The sequence below is a fragment of the Lagopus leucura genome, unplaced genomic scaffold, assembly GCF_019238085.1.
Source record: "Lagopus leucura isolate 7727_CA_CO unplaced genomic scaffold, USGS_WTPT01 Super-Scaffold_100009, whole genome shotgun sequence".
In the NCBI taxonomy this organism is placed as follows: Eukaryota; Metazoa; Chordata; class Aves; order Galliformes; family Phasianidae; genus Lagopus; species Lagopus leucura.
Genome location: NW_024962266.1, coordinates 3880070 through 3897887, shown reverse-complemented (window position 1 = coordinate 3897887; position 17818 = coordinate 3880070). Strand labels below are relative to the sequence as shown.

At 39.0% G+C, this 17818-nt stretch overlaps 1 protein-coding gene across 6 annotated transcripts in view; it reads right to left on the bottom strand.

Annotated features, from left to right (window-relative positions):
* Nucleotides 1-17818, bottom strand: part of RALGPS2 (Ral GEF with PH domain and SH3 binding motif 2) — a 109509-nt gene that overhangs the window by 70971 nt on the left and 20720 nt on the right. For all 6 annotated transcript variants that reach the window (XM_042874192.1, XM_042874196.1, XM_042874197.1 and 3 more), the window contains exons 2-4: nt 15322-15453; nt 11985-12092; nt 3080-3130 (exon numbers count right to left, since the gene is read on the bottom strand). In XM_042874192.1, the coding sequence (XP_042730126.1) occupies nt 3080-3130; nt 11985-12092; nt 15322-15378 (216 nt within the window). In that variant the 5' untranslated portion in view covers nt 15379-15453. The remainder of the gene's footprint in view (nt 1-3079; nt 3131-11984; nt 12093-15321; nt 15454-17818) is intronic.

Below are 17818 nucleotides of genomic sequence, written 5' to 3'. Positions count from 1 at the left end.
CTTAAAATGAATTTATTTCTAGATATATTCATCTACTCTCACAACATTTTCTTTTAAGAAGTTAGTTTAATTTCTTATGCTTCTCCCTTTTGTGGTATACACTAATGAGGTAGAACAGCCAACAAAATTAGATGTGTTTTCTTCACATTTCTTTTCATCTCCCAGTGATTTTCAGTAAGTTTGCTCATACAACATAAACGATGATACTGGAGAGGCAATGTTAAAAGAGCAGCAAGTTACAAGGTATGGAGTGCTGGCTTGATGCCACTATATCCAAATAATTTGATTCCTTGTACTCGTTATGCAGCTGACTGCTCATTCTGTACAGTGCTGCAAGCAGACTGAGAAGAGCAAACTACTGTCAAGCTCAAGCAGTGTAATTTCTACATTAGCAGAGCATTAGGACAGGATGACACGACACGACCTACATACAGCAGTAATGCTTAGCTTTAGAAGTACATGCATACAGGAAGTACTTCAAATAATCAGATAAAAAGGTAATAGACTTTAAAGATTTCAAAAAAGAGCTGAAAAAAAAAGATATCCCACTAGAAGGACCAGGGTAAACATACCCTGTCAATCAAGAAGACTAAGGATGTCCCAAAAAGAGATCAAATGGGATGCTCTTTGAAGGATTTAGGAGAAAAGAGAAAAAAAAAGAGAGGGAAAGCTTGCTGAAATCATGAAAGCGAAATCATTAAAACATTTTCAAGTACAGATCAAAAAGAAGCCTTTGAAAAAATCTGAGAGTAGATAAATGATGAAATCAGCAACCACAGCTAAGATATTTTCAGCAAATGCATTTAGTGGAAGCCAAACATTCTTCATTGACCCATACACAGCCAGTAAAATAGACTGTGGCGCTCTAAAGGTGACTGATGAGCTGGAAGACTTCCACACTACTGACCACATGGATAATAAAATGAGAAATAAAAATTAAGCTTGAAAAGTGTGAAGCAACGTCCATAGGAAAATGCTAATTGTACCCAAAAAAAAAAAAAAAAGGATGAACAAATTTAAAATTCACAGTTGCTACAAAAATTCTGAAAACATCAGATCAAGCCAGGCTGCAGTCAGGAAGGAATATGGAGTCATTTAAAAACAAAACAGAGAACAAATCATCCATATATTATCCCAATACATCCACAGATCTTGCATCTTGAATACAAGATGTGGTTACTCTCATTTTTCTTGTTACAGAAAAGATATGAATCAGTCAGAGAAACACAGGTCTCAATGGGATACAGTCTGAATTCATTTCCTCTCCTATGTAAGAAAGAAACTAAATAGAGCTGCTTTTTCAAATGAGGTCAGAAAAGATACAACAGAAACGCAATGAAAAGGTGCGTGGGACAGAAAAAGCAAATAGAACATCTACTATTGAACAGGAGAGCACAAGTTACATAGAGAGTGACATGAGCAGCACAAATAAAGGCAGCATTTTCATATTACATACCAGAAATAACAGTAAAATATGAAGATCTACATATGATTGAGTTCAAAGAGTTTGATTAGCCACAAGTCAAGGAAGAAATGCCCACTGTGGGCTGTTAAGCACGGTACATGGGTGCAACTTGCAGCTCTAAGTTTCCAGTTTATGAAGTTCATGAAGGATTTATCCATGTTTAAATACACTATTTCTCATACTGTCTCTCAGTCTCTACTGCTGGCCACTTGGTGAGGCTAGGAGAACTGCTGACAGTCAGTCTGACGTTTGACTTTTTCCTGAGACAAAAGACACATTTCATTTCAACTCCATAATTTTTAGACATGCAAACAAAAGAAGCTGCCTAATTACCAGCTAAATTAAACTACACTTAGGACTGAAAGCATAAGTGAAGCAAATGTTACATGTAAAAGCATCCCTAGCCCTGATACACACTGTACAAAGATGCTAAAAATGTTACATAAAATACTGAACAAAGCTGATCAACTCCAGATGCACTCACTGTTCTGTGAGGTTGAGACAGCATTCCTGAATCTTGTTATTGTATAACTGGGCCACGTGTGCATGTGCTCTGGGAAGCATAAAGAGCAAAAGCACAGAAAAGCTGCCATATTCATTAAAATAATATAATGGACAAATTGTGGTATTCAAGCTTAGGGGTTGCTATCTGGTTTTGGCTTTGATTCAATAGACACTGAGGCACTGGAGTGTGTCCAGAGAAGGGCAACGGGGCTGGTGAGGGGTCTGGAGCACAGGTCTTATGAGGATTAGCTGAGGGAGCAGGGATTGTTCAGCGTGGAGAAAAGGAGCTCAGGGGAGACCTCATCACTGTCTACAACTGCCTGAAGGGAGGTTGTGGCGAGGTGTGTCAGCCTCTGCTCCCATGTAACTAGTGATAGGCCAAAAGGGAATAACCTCAAGTTTGCCAGGGGAGACTGAGGCTGGCATTAGGAAATACTTCTCTGAGAGAGTGGTCAGGCATTGGAACAGGCTGCCCAGGGGAGTGGTGAAGTCATCTGCCCCTGCAGGTATTCAAGAGCTGTTTAGATGTTGTACTGAGGGACGTGGTTTAGTAGGAAATATTGGTGAGAGGTAGAGGGTTGGACTGGACGATTTTGGACAACTTTTCCTATCTGGGTGATTTTATGATTCTTCCTATCATATCTTTAATATATACTGAGATACACAACCAATTTTAAGGCAACAAGGCAAGCACTGTAGCTTATTTATTAAATACTTTGGAAAAAATAAAAATAAAAAATGTCAACTCAGACTATCAAACCACTTTTTTGAACACATCATCTGCAATCCATCCTATTAACTTAGCTTTTCATTTGGATCTATTAGTAGTTGGAACCTGGAATGTTCTGATCAGAATAGCCAAAGTAAGATGTTTATCAAACAGACACTGAAAACCAGCTTCACTTCCAGCACTGGTTGAGCACGTTTAAATTTCCACTCCTCAAACAATTAGTTCCAGTTATCTGTGTTAAATAACATCTGCTTCAGATCTATACAAACTGTAAAAAGATGACATTTACTGAACACACTTATGCTTTGCAATTCCCGAACGTATGCACGGGCATAACCCTTCTCATTTAAAATTGAAAAGCAAACCAATGAACAACTCACCTCTGGCTGAATTGCTTTAAATACGGGGACATCCATTAGTGTTATCTGACCCTGAAATAAGAAATTACAAGTTAATTTCAAAATTAACTTAGCAACTAATTGAATTGCTACACTGCAGGAAGACAAGTACAGTTGTTCTGTTCCCTTTTCTTTTGTGATTACATTTTCATCTAGTAGCAAGCCTCAGAGGTTTTGGCTCTCACCACACAGCCATCCTGCAAAACTAAAGCACTCTGAACTTTACATTTAATAAGATAAACAAATCATGACAAATTATTCTCAGGAGCATAATCCTACAGTTATGTATTCAAGTCAGAGCTTGAATTTAAGAAGTCTTCTATAAGGATTTACCCAAGAATACAAGGGTCTCACTTCAGTTACTCAAGCACAATTTCTCTTCAAACTCTAATTTACACAGTTCTATTAAAAAAACACATAAAGCCTGCAGTTGATATTTGGACCATATCTGAACCACATGAATAACCAAGCTAAGCAATTGTTCAGTTACAAAGCAACAGTTACAATTAAACACAGCTATCTCACCTTCACTGTGTCAAAATCACTAAGCACATTTTTATTGTGAGATTTCTGTTTCGCTTTGAAAGGGGAAAATTAGGACTAGCAAAAATAGCCAAAGACCACATTTGGCTTTCTCAAATGTATACAGAGCTTCACGTGAAGCTTTCACTTCAGGACTGTTGCCTGCTTTCAAATTCAAAGGAATAGATCACCTCTTCCCTGGCATCCAGACAGCACAGAAATTCCACTGCCATCCAAGTCAATTGCAAATACCCCTTTAACAATGAATCCAGAGGCTTCGTTCAGTTGTCCTTGCAGAAGAATTTAACTAGTGTGCTCTGGTTGAAAGAGAGCAAGTGCAAAGAGATGCACCTGCTCTAACAAAATGAGAATGCTTTCTCCTGAAACAATCACATTTACAGATTGCAGATCTCCTTCTCTTTTTAGATCTAAACTCAGACAACCAAACATAACCATAAAAAATTATCAATTTAACTGAGTCCATACTATAAACAATATGCTCTCTCAAACGTGTCTGAACACCTTTGTAAAAGTGAACACTCTGAGCTTCTACATACGCTAGACATTCTTGGTCCTGTAACACAAACACACATCTGGAATGAAGCACTAAATATATCTCCCATTTATTAATATTCACTAACTATTTAAAAAACAGTTTAAAAATGAGTCCCCAAACTACCATCTTAAAATATGGTTTGGCATTCGATTGATCAGCCGCAGTACCATTCTCAACAGCAGCAATTCTATCATGCCTTGGAAGTTTCAATGAAGACAAGCATATCAGACTCCCCTTGCAAGTTTGTTTCAGTGATAGTGATTAGCAAGAGCAGAAATTCAGGACTATAGTAGTCCAAAATATTCTTTGCCTTCAAAATTAATTCTCTATTCCCTTGCACTCAGAGCAAGTACAGTAGAAATAAACAAATTTCTGCCAAAACCAAAGAATATCTTTTGAATGTGAAGCAATCTAAATCAAGCTGCTTTTTTATTGCGAGCTGAAAAAGTGACTTATTCTTGAAGGAAACAAACAGTGACTTTTTGCACTGAAGCTGGAGACTGATTCAGCCTTAAGTTTCAGCATTGTTTTGTTTTTGAGGTCGTCGGGCTCACTAATGCAAAATGCCAACATGAAGCCTGTTTCCCAGACATGGAATTGTAGCTTACCACAAAAAGTACTGACAGCCCTAAGTCATTTCTGGCAAGGTAAGTGGGCAAATCTGTGAAAGCGAGCCGAGACAACACAAACTCTTCCAAATGTGGTTAATAAAGCTTTGCTTTTGAAGAATTCAAAATGCAGGCACAGGAAATACTGTTCAGTTTTCATGGCATTTCCCACCGTCTCCTAACTGGAGCAGATTAAGCTCAAGTTGAATAGGCAAAGGATGAGAAGCCTTGGATAATGACTGAAGCACCACTCTGCCAAGAGCCACAGCAAGCTTTATGACTTGCTGCCATAGGTGGAGGGTATGGCTGGAGCTTTGCAATCCACCAAGTATCAGAAACTTCTAAACATGTAATAGAGCACATTCTGGGTTATGTTATACTGTAGCTGGCTCAACAAATACAGCGTTAGCTTGTCAGTTTAACAGCATGCCTTCTTAGTGAGGAAATCTACATTCAAAGCTCTTCAGAGCAAACAAATGGGCAAGGCATGCCTTGGGCTGGGAAAGATGTCTGACAGGCAGAACAAATACACTTCTCCAGAAGTATGACTGTATTTAAAAAAGGAATGGGAAAAATCTTGTGAACAGACTTCTACAGTTAATAAGAGTTAAAACTAACAAGAAAGACATGTTCATAACAAACTTATTCTAAGAAAGTTGAAAGATCCAACATTAAGTAAGCGAGTTTTCAGAAGGAAGGGAAACCTTCATGTTTAGAGATCCAAGTTTAGACTCTGGCTAAATAGATACATAATATAAAACAGGCAAATACAGAACACTCCAGTCCTGTAACATCAGTTTGCAGAACTCCATCTTTACGGCACGACTTCTAAACCATGGAAGCCTTTCAGGAAACACATTGTTTGAGGTAAATATGTGTCAGAGTATGTCACAGTGCTCCTCAATATAAGAAATGAATGTGAGAATGGAGGGAAGAGGTGAAATCAAAAGGATGGGCACTTAAGGTTAAAAGCAGCAGAGGGACGCTGCTGGGAAAACTTTCTGAAACAATTTGTTCATCAAATTTGGGATATATATTTTTTTTAATTTGTTTTGTTCTAAGTAAAATTGAAATAAAACTTGTTATAAACATATATTAATGATATAAAAACATCCTCACAAAAGAAACACAACAAAAAAACCCTAACATTCAAGTGCAAATCCTCCTCACAAAAACAAGTATGCAAAATTACAATAGAAATGAACCAAAAAACCAATTTGTTGCTTGTGCAAAAACAGAAAAGAGCATGCAAATGTTTTGCTTCCTAGGGCTCCCAAATTTCTGATCTTGACTGAATTGAACTGATTCAGCTAGCTTGGAGCATTGTTCCTTTCAGTTCTGATGCCTAAACAAATGATTACTTTCAGAAAAAATGCACACATTTTAAATAGGGGATGGTGTATTTGCATTGAAGAAAGCTACACCCACCACAACTCAGCATTAACTTTCATTACTAAAAACACCTGAAATAACCACTACGTGACTCCTAATAACATCACAATATAATATAAACAGTGCACAAAAAGCAATTGTGAGAAAACTTCAGTTGTGCACACCAGTTTGTTACATGAGGCAAGCCAGTAATAACCTCTGATTGAGTTCTCAGCTGTGCGTACTATAAAATTACACATGCAATAGAAAACCCTGAGTTTACTCTTAGCTATCTTTACCTAAGCTCTTTGATTAGACTAAGACTGAGAAACTTCCTATTTTCTATCATTCCAGAAGTGACAGGAAGTAACTTCACCTATATGTTGTTCTTCATTAATATTGTCACTAGATTTAAGTTAAAAGTTCTAGAATATTACTAGAAGAGATACTATTTTAACATACAGTTAATGTACTTCCAGCCCCTGAACCTCTTGAGGAATCCTGCAAGGGAAAACCACCTTCACAAAACAGCAAGCTGTCACCCTGCAGGTAGGACACGAGAACATTAGCTGGAAGGTAGCCCTCTGCTGCAAAAGCTGTGAGAGTTTTTGTATGTAGTGGAAAGAGACCATCCGGGGATGCTCCTCAGCAACAGAGTTTAAAAATATTTAGCTCTCCTGGGTGTCGAGATGCTGGAACTGTGAAGAACTAAGGACTTCAAAACAGTAAAACGACAACCACAGCACTTCACTTGAAGGTATTTACCCCTCTTTCAGGCAAGGCTGTCACGCCGTAGGTTTTTCATCCAGGTGAATAAGTCACACCTCATAGTGCTGCTCCTTTGCACACGCAGGTCAATGAAATCAAATGTTATAATGCTCCCTAATTCCTTCTCTCTTTTCTGTGAGCACAGGACTGCCCTCCTGCCAGAACACCTGCAACTTAAGAAGGTCTAGCTGTAGTTAACACCACTGCATCAAGCTCCTCTCTGCGCCCTACACAGCAATTCACATTTGATGATGCAGACTACAATTTCCCTTTTTCCAGCCTTTTGCAAGCATCAGCTCCACCTGCCAGGCTGCTTGCTTCCTGCAGGCTCTCCAGTCGTGTACCTAGTCCTGCAAGGACACTGCACATCCCAGAGCTCCTGGACACAACCCCTCATTGTGAAAAAGAAAAAACAAGTTTCTGTCTGAAATGAAAAAAAATAGCCTGCATTCTGGTTATTGAAGGACACTGCGATAATCTGATTTTCCTTGAAGCCATGTTGGTTCAAGCAGCACTTCATAAATTGTTTCTTAATCTGAATTTTTAGAAGGAAATATATCTAAGCCTTCCAACTTGGCTTAGCACTGCCTCTATGGGCTGCCAGAACACTTTTCCTCCCTGAAAAAAATAGCTAAGCTTCTGTTAAACACTGCATCAGTAGTAAAATAATTCTGCTGCCCAAAACGAACACAGGGGAATTAAAGTTCCCGTGCTGAAACTCTACTTGTGTTCTCACAAAGTCCACTCCAAAACTTTTATCAGTAATAATTCTTCTACACACCAAAATTTCTTCTTCTTGCCTTCATTGAAAACGTACTTGTTTAATATTCTCCTCTAAAGTGAGGCTAACAGGAACACATGCAAGCAGAAGTGCTTTTGTTTGGCTGTTTTTTTGAAATCAAATGCTCTCAGGGCCCAGCACTCTGCTTTATTCAGCCTGCTCTCAGATGCAGACACTCTGCCTCAGGCTCCCTGAGGCACTGACACCCAGTGCAGTAGATGGTGAACGTGGTGGAGCCCTGCACAACAGAGAAAAGATGGCCTACAGGGAACCTGGGGCCAGCCCAAGTTACTTCTGTTCTGTTCTAAACGTGGGGATTCAACAGATCCAAGATCTCTTTCACAACATGGTTTAAAATGAGCTTATTGGTAACTTACTTTCAAAGCAGTATTGCTTCCAACATTTATTTGACAAAGCACAATGCAAATCAAAATGAGAAATGCACATACGTGTTAATCCAAACCTACTTTGTAGCAGAAACTATGTCATGGAATAAAGAATCCTTCTCAGATAACTGGGTAGGAAAAGAAGCAATGGATTTATACAGCTGCGCTTCCCTTAATTCTACCTCAAATATTTACACCACGGTGGCGAAGTTGATGAATAAAATGGAAAAGCAAGTCAAAAAGTTAAAAACAGTCAAATAATTAAACAGTAGCTGCCTAAGGAATCAAAATTTACCGTAAAGCAAAAAAATAAATATTTCTTCAACCTGAGGTTTGCCAGCATCTTAATTTGGAGCTCGAGTTCCCAAAGCATTTTTCTTTTTTCCTTTAGTCCCACCATCCCCATCCCCCAAATTGTGCCTGTACACTTGAAACCACAGTTCTCCTTTAAAAAATGGACAGCATTCACTGTAGCCATGTCTACCCTGTAAACACATTGAATGGCTGCAACTACAGGGCCAGGCACCAGTGGGTAATGCTGGCACCAACTTGCCTTGTGGCTTTCAGCTGTTTAAGGAAGAAGTGAGCAGTGATCAGCCTAAACGTAGGTATTTGAACAGGGACAGACTTCCATCAGTTACACCAGCAGGCAGTCTGTAGGATCTTTAGCAGAGGACAAACATGTTCTGCTTCATACCCACTGAATGGCATTCTTTTTCTCCAGGCTTAAGAAACATACAGTCATTGAACACATCTTCCCAGAAGCTCTGCTTTTAAGGTATTCATACAGCAAGCTCCACATTTCCAACAGCAGCAGCCAGACCTTGAGATCTCACCCATTCCAGCTGCAGCATGGCCCTCTCCAAAATGGCCTTTAACCTTACTTTAGCCTGGAACATCTGGCTGTTGCCAGCTGTGTAACTGTAATATCACACCTTTGTTACAGTAATGCTACTGTTCAAACTAGAACCCTTGAAGGGATGTGGTGCTTTTGTTAGAAGGTTACCAAGGACCAAACAGAAGGCCATCACATAAACTTGCACACCAACTGTACTGAAGTGTAACATCAACTTGGCGACTGCCAAAGGGAAGAATGTGAAAATAAAATCACCAGAAACATCTTCAACTTGGTGAACAACTTTCTGAAAATACAGGATTAGGATCAATCCATCTTCTCCTCCACTTTGTCCCTTATTCACCCACTAACCAAATTAATCAAGCTTTAAAATACCAGTGATGTCCTAACGCAGTGGGACCTGAGAAGACATCTTGTGTCTTGTATTGGTATTGAAACTACAAGCACAAATTATTTCCACTGTTCCTGAACTTAACGTCATTCCGACTTTTGCTCTACCCCATTGCACACAGCTACCTGCTTTCATCAAAACACAACCCAACATCAAAGATACAGGATGGGACTTTCCAATGCTGACATTATCACTTAACTCTCATCTTTATGGCAATTCTACTTCTTAAGAGTCCAGACTCCCCGACAATTAGCTATCCAACTAGCTCTTCTGCAACAACTTGCTTTTATTGCTGTTTTATTGCTTTCAGCACCTTACCTTTTCTCTGTGCATGAAATACTTACTTCACAAATGATTTCCTCAGTTCACCACTTGAGAAAATATTATTTTAAAACAGTATTCTTTCTACAGCTGTTTACTGTGCAGCCTTCCCTAAATTACAGATGTCAGTAGTCTGCACTACATCTGTTTTACAAGAGGTACAAACTAGAAGCTTTCTCATACCTTGCAAAACCCATGAGTAACATATCTGTGTCCAGTCTGAGGGGTACATACCCATTATTATGATGGAAGCCTCACTAGCACAGTTTTGCACTATTATTGATAGTGCAATGATCATCCTCAACGTGGAAAACCCAATGAAGATTTTACACTTTTCCTTTAAGGTAAGATTGAAAACAGTAAGAATAAGGAAACAGCCACTAAAATAGAGACAAGTTTAAGGAGTCAAAGGTACTTTTCTGCCAAGGTATATAAGTTTTTGGCAAGCCAACCTATTTGCACAACCTTTATCAAGAATGATCAGCATTGAAACAAGCAATAGTTTAAGACCAGATGAACTTGCCCAAAGAACCAAATATCAGCTAGGAAGCACACCTGCATACAGAAATATTAATGAAAAAGAGATGAAATTAATTACAACCTAAAGGATCGTACACTGACCACTAGAAATTTTACTCAACTGTTAAAAATGCTTTGAGACACCTCAGATCCATTTACAACAAACAAAACCTGGAATGTACTATGTAGGTTGCTCTGAAATTAACGCCTCCTATTTATTTATTTCCATGAAAACTACAATAGAGCACAACAGCACTACTAGATAGAGCAAATTATCAGCTACAAAACAATGTTTTTCAGTGCAGTCTCCTCTATTAGCTATGCATCTCCAACAGTGATGATCAGGAGCCCGCATGCCGTGCACATCAAAACCTGCACCAGCAGACCTGAGAAAAGACCAAAATATCGCATTCTATAAACAAAAACTGCAGCTGCATGTTCACAATGCAACACCTTTAAACAAAAAAAAACAATCATACCTGCAAGTGGGACCCTACCCAGTTTGAAGCAGCATACATCACTCACTTGAATTAAAGAACCCAATGGCTCAGGCTCTGCAGGATATCCAACTGATATTTCTGTACCACTGCACTCAAAAGAAAAACGCACTATGGATGCAAGAATTAGCAAAGTTCAAGGAGTACAGAATAGTCCAGAAGTTACTTCACCTTCTTTGTATATAGAAGGTAAAATCCAATTACTCATCATTGACTACATAATAAATGCATTACAGACCCAAGTCTGAGAAGCACTGGAAGAGAGGTGATATTCATGTGTTATCTGTAATAAAAAGTTCTTGCAACATAAGTGCTACAAGAAGGCACTAAGTGGAACCTATGAAGTTCTGTGTTTACCCCCAGTAAGAATACCTACAAGTAACGAACACTCTCTGCTTTACTTACTTATTACTGAGCTTAAAAATTTCTATGCTGCTGAAGAGTTTAATCCAGAGAGCCTATAATCCTGAACCATAGCCACCAGGTGTCCAGCAGGGCTACCTCAAAAGCTATCTTGTTGGAGAAGAGTTGAAATGCAACAAGCTTGACTGCACATCACACAGGCTTTCTGTAATATAACTGAAATACCATCGAGGCAGCTCACATGCAAGTCAGTCATCAGTGCTTTTCTTGGGAAGTGTAAACAATTACTACAATTCCTTCAAAGGTGGGCAAAGATTATTAGCAGTTTTGACTATATCATTTCTTATTTTAATGTAGGACTGCTCTGTAACAACGAGTGAAAATGTCTAGTCTTGCTAAACATCATCACAAGCTGTTAGGAACTTCAGTTAGGATGTGTGTGCACCATTTGCCAGCATCTGCAACTGCCTGAGCAATAAAACTAGGAATCTGTAACTTCATTACCCTATTAGCATATATTAACAAACCATCAAAAGGTTTAAATAAAATGCCTCCAGAAAAAAAAAACAAAACAAGTTCAGATCAAGTATATCCTAGCAACAAAAATACGTGTCAGAATCAAGCTACATCATACAGAATTAAGTCTCTGATCCACACTGCATACAACAGTGTGAAAAAATGCCTGGAGAGCACAGCCCCAAAGGACTACACAGCATTAACCAGAATCTGGATCCTGTACTGCTCTTCATTGTCTACCTATGAAAGCAAAGGATGAAAGAAATTACTCACAAAATGTACAGGATCTCCTATAGGGAAGGGAAAGCTACCAAAAATATATATATATGTATATACATATATATACACACACTCTCACACACACACACACATATATATATTATATAAAAAACAAACACCACCCCACAAACGAACAAAAATTAAGTTGCTTACTGCATATTCTTCTGGTGTAACCTTCAGAACATCAAACACCACTGCATCAAAGCTCTTCTTCAGTTCAGCTGAACCTTTGTCACTCAGAGATTCAGAACTGCTGCTCTTCTGCAGGAACAAACAAAAACACTGATGATATTTTGGTTTCCTTCTTTCTACATTGCCATGAGCAAAATTTCTTTTCAAACACCACTGTTGCACTTTTTTCCTGTTGGGCAAATTAACAATTAAAAAAGCCACAGAACTTGCTTCCTCCTGACAAAAATCACTACAGTCAGAGACTCTCAAATTGGCTCCTGTGGACTTCAAAGGTGGTCCTCAACACACAAACCTTCTATTTCCACGTTTAGAATTCCAGTGTTTCACTGGGAGAATAGTTAATAAGAATCAAAATCTGAATTTCAAGCAAACAACAAATCACTGCAGGAGGAAAAAAGACAGCCCCAAAAGAATAGTTAACAAAGAACACTATCAGTCTCTTACAAGCTTTAAAATTTACAAAAATTGCACTGTGACCTACATGTCCACATTTAAGATGCTTATTATAAGCAATTATGCATTTTTTTAACAATTAAAATTTGAAAGACATAGAGATAGAGATGCAAATCTAGATTCTGTTCAATCATCACACTTTTTTCCCCACAGAGGATCAGATGCCACATCCAGATGTACACTTCTTGGACATTTATTTCAGAAACGTACACACATAGCAAGTCATCACTTTACTGCCCCATACTTTCCTGTGAAGACCTGAAGAGCTAAACATGCTTTTTCCTTTGTTTCTTCTCACTTTCAGAAAGCTGGTGTAAAGCAAACTCTTGATTAAAAAAGCAAGAAATGAGATGTGACATGGACAAAAACATCATGAGGGAGCACAGTTACCACAATGCTTCTTCAGCAATGCTTGCTGTAAGCACACTGTAACATGGGGCTGTTCAGTCTGGGGAAAAAGAGGCTGATGGGAGACCTGATTGCTCTTTTCCAAATCTGAAAGGTGCTTACAGCGAGAGCAGGGTTGGTCTCTTCACACTGGTGACAGAAGACAGGATGAAGGGAAATGGCCTCCAGTTGCTCCAGGGTAAGTTTAGGTTGGATATCAGGAAACACTTCTTTACACAAAGGGTTGTTAAGCACTGCAATCGGCTCCCCAGGGAGGATGTTGAGTCACCATCCCTGGATGTGTTTAAAAACCTCTGGATGGGGTTTAGCAGAGGGTTGTTAGAGTTAGGGTAGCATGGTTAGGTCTTGGTTGGACTCAATGATCTTTAAGGTCTTTTCCAACCTAAGTGATTCTGTATCTGCAAGTTTCAAGAACAGCAGAGCCTCAAGCTAAGTGCCATCAGAGCTCTCATGTCAGTTTTGCTTATGCATTGGAGGCTTCTAAGAGAGAGAAACCTAGCGCTGACACAAGGAGCACTCACAGTCTTGCTGGAACTTCCAACTCTGCAGTGGCAAAGCACACTGAACACAAACCAAAACCCACCTAGTTTTAACTTGAGCTCTCTTAACTACTCCTGGGAGGTTGACAAGACACTGACCCACGTATTGAAGGCACTTTCTAACAGACCTTGTAATTTTACTAATGTTGTATATTTCAGATCATGGATATTGGTCATATACAACAAATATCAATGAGTGGTTTTGCCTGTTGTGGAAGCCAAGCTTCACTGCACTATCAGTAACAACCTGTGCCATGTATACTGATGTTAGGGCAGGAGGGGAGATAGCACAGCATCACTGACGCAGGTAAACAGTTATGCTGCTCCCATCTCTTTTCCTCAGAACCTAATAAAGCAGGTCTTTATGGCTGTGCTACACATTTTGACTTCAGCTTCTCACTCCCAACAAAGAACATGTGAACTCTTTCACAACTCAGCAAACTGAAATTAATTCTTTCCCCCCTTTTAGCACTTCTGTTGCAAAGATAAATAATGAATACACACATAAATTTAACATTCTGGTTAGCTTCTTCTGACAGTGCCATCTCTCTGAAAAAACCTGACTTAGGAAACACCAAAAACTCAGACATGCATTTTCAGTAACAAAAGTACTGCACTTTCAGTAGCATGTCACTTCCAACATCTTCTTCCTCCACTTGGTTCTAGAAAAGAAAAACCAACCACAAAAACCCAACAAACAACTGGTTTAAGGCAAATTTATGTGACACTGGTAATTATTACCTTCTTAAGCACAAATCAATTGTACTCAGTTTCATCAGACATAACATAAACATACTGGATAACATGAAAGCTTCCCTCTAAGAACGGCTATCAGTTACATATCAAGAAATGGTCAAACAATACATAACAGCATTACAGTGCTTGTGAAGTTTCCGGATGTGATTTGATTCTCTTCCATCACACAACACTTGTCCTTTCACCTTGTTTGTGGTGCATATGTGTGTACAAAGAGCATGGAACACCTGTGGCCCTGCTATTAAAATGGATGAGTAAATGTATCTATAAAATAAACATGTTTTGTATGTATATGTTTAAAATAAAAATGTTTTAAGGTTCAGACATTTATTCAAGGAAGCAACTGTTGTCAGGACTTAGCAGCTCTTATCACTAGTGAGCTCAGTGTTCTTCAGCACTGTCTCTTCTAAATAAAGTGGAAAAAAAATGAAATCTACTGTTGTAAAAATGGGTTTTGTAATTTGACAAAAGCAACAATAAAATAAAATATGCATTGGCAATAAAGCAACTGTCCTCTCTAAGCAGAAAGCTCAGGTTCTTACTGTACATCTGTATGTGCCCATGTATGTATTCAGTCACTCAAGATAGAAACAGCACTTCTGGAAAGATCACTCAAATGGACTGAGGGCAGATCTTAATATCCTTTCAGCCCAAGGCACTTAGAAAAAAAAAAAAGCTTTCAGAAGGAGCGATCTGCAAGAAAACAGGTCTTGCAAGCCCTCCATCAGCACCAAGAATTTATGAAGCAGTCACAACTCTCAGCAGTTCTGGCAAAAAATCCTCCAAGTTCTGGTGCTGACTTCATTTTCCAGTCTCAATGAGTGGATGGTAAATGGAAAGCTAAGTGACTTCAAAGTGGGATAAATAAATGTCAGACTGCCCCTACACACACAGCTACCTATCAAAGGCAACAACATTTCCCACAGGCCTTGCCAACCTAGCTTCATGCATTAAGAGTATCTATTATTGTTAAAATTCTCATCTAAACATCAAAATCAACATCTAAACTAGGGTATATAAAACCAACACATCAAAAACTTCCCATGCCGGACCTGTTGAAATAAAAAATTACTTTTTGGCAAATATAAAAACAAAATTAGCATTTGTGATATTAATTATCCACAGAGTTTTATAATCCTTACCTCTGAAGCAGTAGCTGCAATATTAACACTGCTTGACTGTCCGTTCATTAGGTCCATACTGCCCACAACATTAATTTCCAGCCCTACATTTACAGCAGAAGGATCATCTCCAAGGCAACTGAATGATCATTCCTACAAAGAGCAAAAAGTCAGTTAGAAACTACTTTGCTCAAGCGTGTTAAACAAGACTCAGCATTGAAAAAAAATCCACCGCAAAACAAGTACTTCCAAAACGGCTACAGCACACGGAGGTCCAAACCTCAGACTCAAACACACATTCTAAGATGATCCACTCAATGTCTAAGGCAAACAGCTGAAGGTTCCATTGCAATCAGTTACTCACTGCCAGAACGGACTTCCGGTGCGATGCACAGCAGGTATCATTATGTAAATTTACCCTAACGAAAGTACACGACCTATGTTGCAGGCTGTTCTTTTCCTTTGACTACCAAAGTAAAGTACACTTAATCTATACTGTATATCTATTACTATATCTTATAGAAAAGATGCTTACTATACAATTTACTAGGAAATTAATGGATAATTTCCTATATACCTATTCACCGCCATCAATTGAAAATTATGCCATCAGAAGCAATTTCAGAGTACGAGTGGAATTTGCCTACTTCACCACATGTGACTCATATTATCATTTGGAAAAAACAAACAAACAAACAAAAAAACCTCCAAAAGACAGAAAAGAAAATTCCACACGCTGATTTTTGATGTATTCCTGCAAGGCTGCATTTGTGTTTAGCTTTCATTCCTACAGAGAAAAGGAAGCTACAGAAAGAGCAAGACTTGAGTAAGACTACCCAATATGTGAAACAGTAAAAACTGGCTTGGGCCTGTATTTCATGAGATGCTAGTGCCCCCTAGTGTGAAAAAGACTTATAAATCGGTTTTCATAGGTGTGCGTTCATAACAAACACGACTGCATCCAAATTTTTATGCATTATTTATGGAATCCACTTGAGGTTTGTAGTTTGATTCAGAACTGTTAGGCAGGTTGCAAACAAAAGGCGACGACAGGCAGGTGAATAATATCGAATGACAAAATCACTGCATCAAATATTTAAGACCTTTACAGCAATGGAACAAAGAAAATAATCTGAAAAGCTTGGTCTCCAAGTATGCTAAACAGGTATGCTGTGCTGACAAGGCTGGAAGGCAAGAAACTGCAGTATTTAAATAATAAAATAGCCTCGAAAAAGCAAAAACTTTAAAATGTCATTGTAGGACTGCAATACACAAAGGAGGTCAATTGAAACGGAGAACCACAGTGTGAATTGCAGCCAAACACTACAGCCGCCAGGTATTTCTGGGCAGTAACAGCCCTCAGCTGACCTGCAGCGTGCTGTGCTTCAGAACAGCCATTCACAAGCTGAGGTTTTGAGGTTTTGTTTAAGAAACATGGATGGGATTATTTTTCACAACACAGAAAACACCGCCCTCTGCTTTAACATTACATTCCCAGCCCATAGACTGCATTTAAGATTATGTTTCCTCCACTAAAAATAGCAGCTAAATGTATTATACTAACAGTCCACGCAAAAGGGAAAAAACCACCTCCTGTTTGGCTTGTAACTGGTTTTGTCACTGTCACCCTCCCGTCCCAACTGTCTCTCACATTGCCTCATATTTCCAACCACTCAGCTCCCGACCTCTTCTTTCCTACATACTCTTCACATGCTGTTGTCCCAACTTCATTTTATTCTCTGCTCAAAAACCAGCCCTTAAGAACACACATTTGTAATGACTAATTATAAGGAAAATTAAAACCGCACCATTTCATCATACTACAGAGCTTACCAAGTATCACATAAAGCCCATTCTCAACTAAGGACTACACGTTCGACTGCTATCTCATAGATACTCACTTCTTTTTCTTCAGTGAGGGTAAGGAGTAAAAATGAATTAGGGGAAGAGAAGAGCTTCTGGTAAGCAAAGTGAAAGCAAAGTTTTGTTTATTTGCTCCATGGAGGGAATTGGAGGGTGCTGTTTGTTTTCGTTATGGCACAGCATAATTGGTACTTTCAAAGAAATTACACTCATTAGAGAAGCCCGTGGAGTTGGCAGTACAACCTAATCTAATCCAATCCCACTGTTAGTAATAAGGTTGAAGCCCAGTTTGATGATTAATGCCACACAACCCATACACACTAAGATAAGCTCTAGCAGCCTTGCCTCCACCAGCCCCACGTTTCCTAGTGCAGTATCTCAAGCCTTATCCTTGCTTCCTTATCACAACACCTCCAGCTTCCTACCTGCATCCCAACTTATTACCAGATTTGTTTGCACCCTCCCATTCCAAGAGCTAGATGGAAAAGCACTCACTGCAGTGCTGAAGGAAGACAGCACAAGCTCATTCACTTACCAGCAGGATAAACAGAATAGGTAAACATGGAAACTAGGTGAGGGACTTTCCACTGTACAGCTAGAGCATAGAGATGGTGCACATTGACCTGAGATCTTTTGTAATAGTCAGTGTGTTGGA